Source organism: Anabrus simplex, chromosome X (assembly GCF_040414725.1).
Source record: "Anabrus simplex isolate iqAnaSimp1 chromosome X, ASM4041472v1, whole genome shotgun sequence".
Classification (NCBI taxonomy): domain Eukaryota; kingdom Metazoa; phylum Arthropoda; class Insecta; order Orthoptera; family Tettigoniidae; genus Anabrus; species Anabrus simplex.
This window is the reverse complement of record NC_090279.1, coordinates 84,194,862-84,196,948: the sequence shown is the minus strand read 5'-3', so window position 1 is coordinate 84,196,948 and position 2,087 is coordinate 84,194,862. Positions and strand designations below refer to the sequence as shown.

The window sequence follows — 2,087 nt, the reverse complement described above, 5'->3', positions numbered from 1 at the left end:
GTATGAATGATTTGCCACAGACATTGCAGCGGTTAGCTTCTCGCCTGTATGGGTCCGCATATGTTCGGTTAGATTATTTCTCTGTATGAATGATTTGCCACAGACATTGCAGCTGTATACCTTCTAGCCTGTATGGGTACACATATGAACGGTCAGATTGCGTTTCATTGTGAATGATTTGCCACATATATTGCAGCTGTAAGGCTTCTCGCCTGTATGGGTCCGCATATGATCGGTCAGATTGCCTTTCTTTGTGAATGATTTGTCACAGACATTGCAACTGTAAGGCTTCAGGCCTGTATGGGTACGCATATGATCGGTCAGACTGCCTTTCGATGCAAACGATTTGCCACAGATTTTGCACCTGTAAGGCTTCTCGCCTGTATGGGTCCGCACATGTTCGGTTAGTTTACATCTCTTTATGAATGAAATGCCACAGACATTGCAGCTGTACGGCTACTCGCCTGTATGGGTATGCATATGATCGGTCAGACTGCGTTTCGTTGTGAATGATTCGCCACAGACATTGCAGTTGTATGGCTTCTCGCCTGTATGGGACCGCATATGTTCGGTTAGATTATTTCTCTGTATGAATGATTTGCCACAGACATTGCAGCTGTATACCTTCTCGCCTGTATGGGTACACATATGAACGGTCAGATTGCCTTTCGTTGTGAATGATTTGCCACATATATTGCAGCTGTAAGGCTTACCGCCTGTATGTGTCCGCATATGATCGGTCAGATTGCCTTTCTTTGTGAATGATTTGTCACAGACATTGCAACTGTAAGGCTTCAGGCCTGTATGGGTACGCATATGATCGGTCAGACTGCTTTTCGATGCAAACGATTTGCCACAGACTTTGCACCTGTAAGGCTTCTCGCCTGTATGGGTCCGCATATGTTCGGTTAGATTATTTCTCTGTATGAATGATTTGCCACAGACATTGCAGCTGTATACCTTCTCACCTGTATGGGTAAACATATGAACGGTCAGATTGCGTTTCGTTGTGAATGATTTGCCACAGAAATTGCAGCTATAAGGCTTCTCGCCTGTATGAGTACGCATAAGTTCGGTCAGATTGCCTTTCTGTGCGAATGATTTGCCACAGAAATTACAGCCGTAAGGCTTCTCGCCTGTATGAGTCCGCATATGTTCGGTCAGATTGCTTTTCTGTATGAATGACTTGCTACAGGCATTGCAACTGTATGGCTTCTCGCCTGTTTGAGTCACCTTGTGATAATATAAACTGCTTTTCTTGACAAATGATTTGCAACATACAGTGCAGGAGTGATGCTTGTTGCCTGTGTGAATACCCCTGTGACCTGCTAGTTTTCTCCAGCTGAAAGATTTTCCACAGACGTTGCAGTAATATCGGTTCTCGCCCGTGTGAGACCGCATTACGTCCGGCGTTTCCTGAAATTTTTATGAGATACTGAGCATTCGTTTATAATCCCACCTTTATGCAATCGCGTGTCCCCAGTCAGCCTTTTCCTCTTTGTAAAGCAATTATCAGAAAATCCGCACACTTGGAGCGGGTGGATCCTGAGGTTTTTCGACAAGCTGCTTCGGCTACATAACACCTTTCCGCAGTGATCGTACATGAAGGGTCGATCTTCCTTGTGTCTCTTCAGATGTTGCAAGAGGTCCAACTTCCTAGCCAGGACTTCACTGCACACACTACACCTAAAACTAGATGATCCGCCGTCCGGAGGTTGATGATCTCTATAGCTCACCTCGGGTCTCGATCTACAGTGACAAATTAAAACCATGTGACCAATATTTCAACAGCCAAATACACTACATCTCTCACACAGGGGATTTGCTACTGGACATTCCAATCACTGATATCCAGTGCAGAGAGCTCGTTACTCATAAACATTACATTCCTGAGAGTAAACATCATCTGAGGTTAAATTTCAAAAGCTCTCACTTGTTACGAGAATATGTTGCGTCTTTTCTTAATCACGATATCAGGCGCAAGAAACTTGTCACGGTTTAGAAATGTACGAGTTAATAGACAACCTCATTTGAAGAAAGGATGGGAAGTGGTCCAGCCTAAAAGGGTAAATACTCATACAAGCTCC

The 2,087-nt window shown here is 44.4% G+C and overlaps 1 protein-coding gene across 1 annotated transcript; it reads right to left on the bottom strand.

The window, feature by feature from the left end:
* Positions 1-306: 306 nt before the first annotated feature.
* Positions 307-1,442, bottom strand: LOC137503055 (zinc finger protein ZFP2-like). The gene has a single exon (XM_068230468.1). It carries the CDS (start codon positions 1,399-1,401, stop codon positions 457-459), a length of 945 nt encoding a protein of 314 aa, XP_068086569.1. The 5' UTR covers positions 1,402-1,442; the 3' UTR covers positions 307-456.
* Positions 1,443-2,087: the final 645 nt, after the last annotated feature.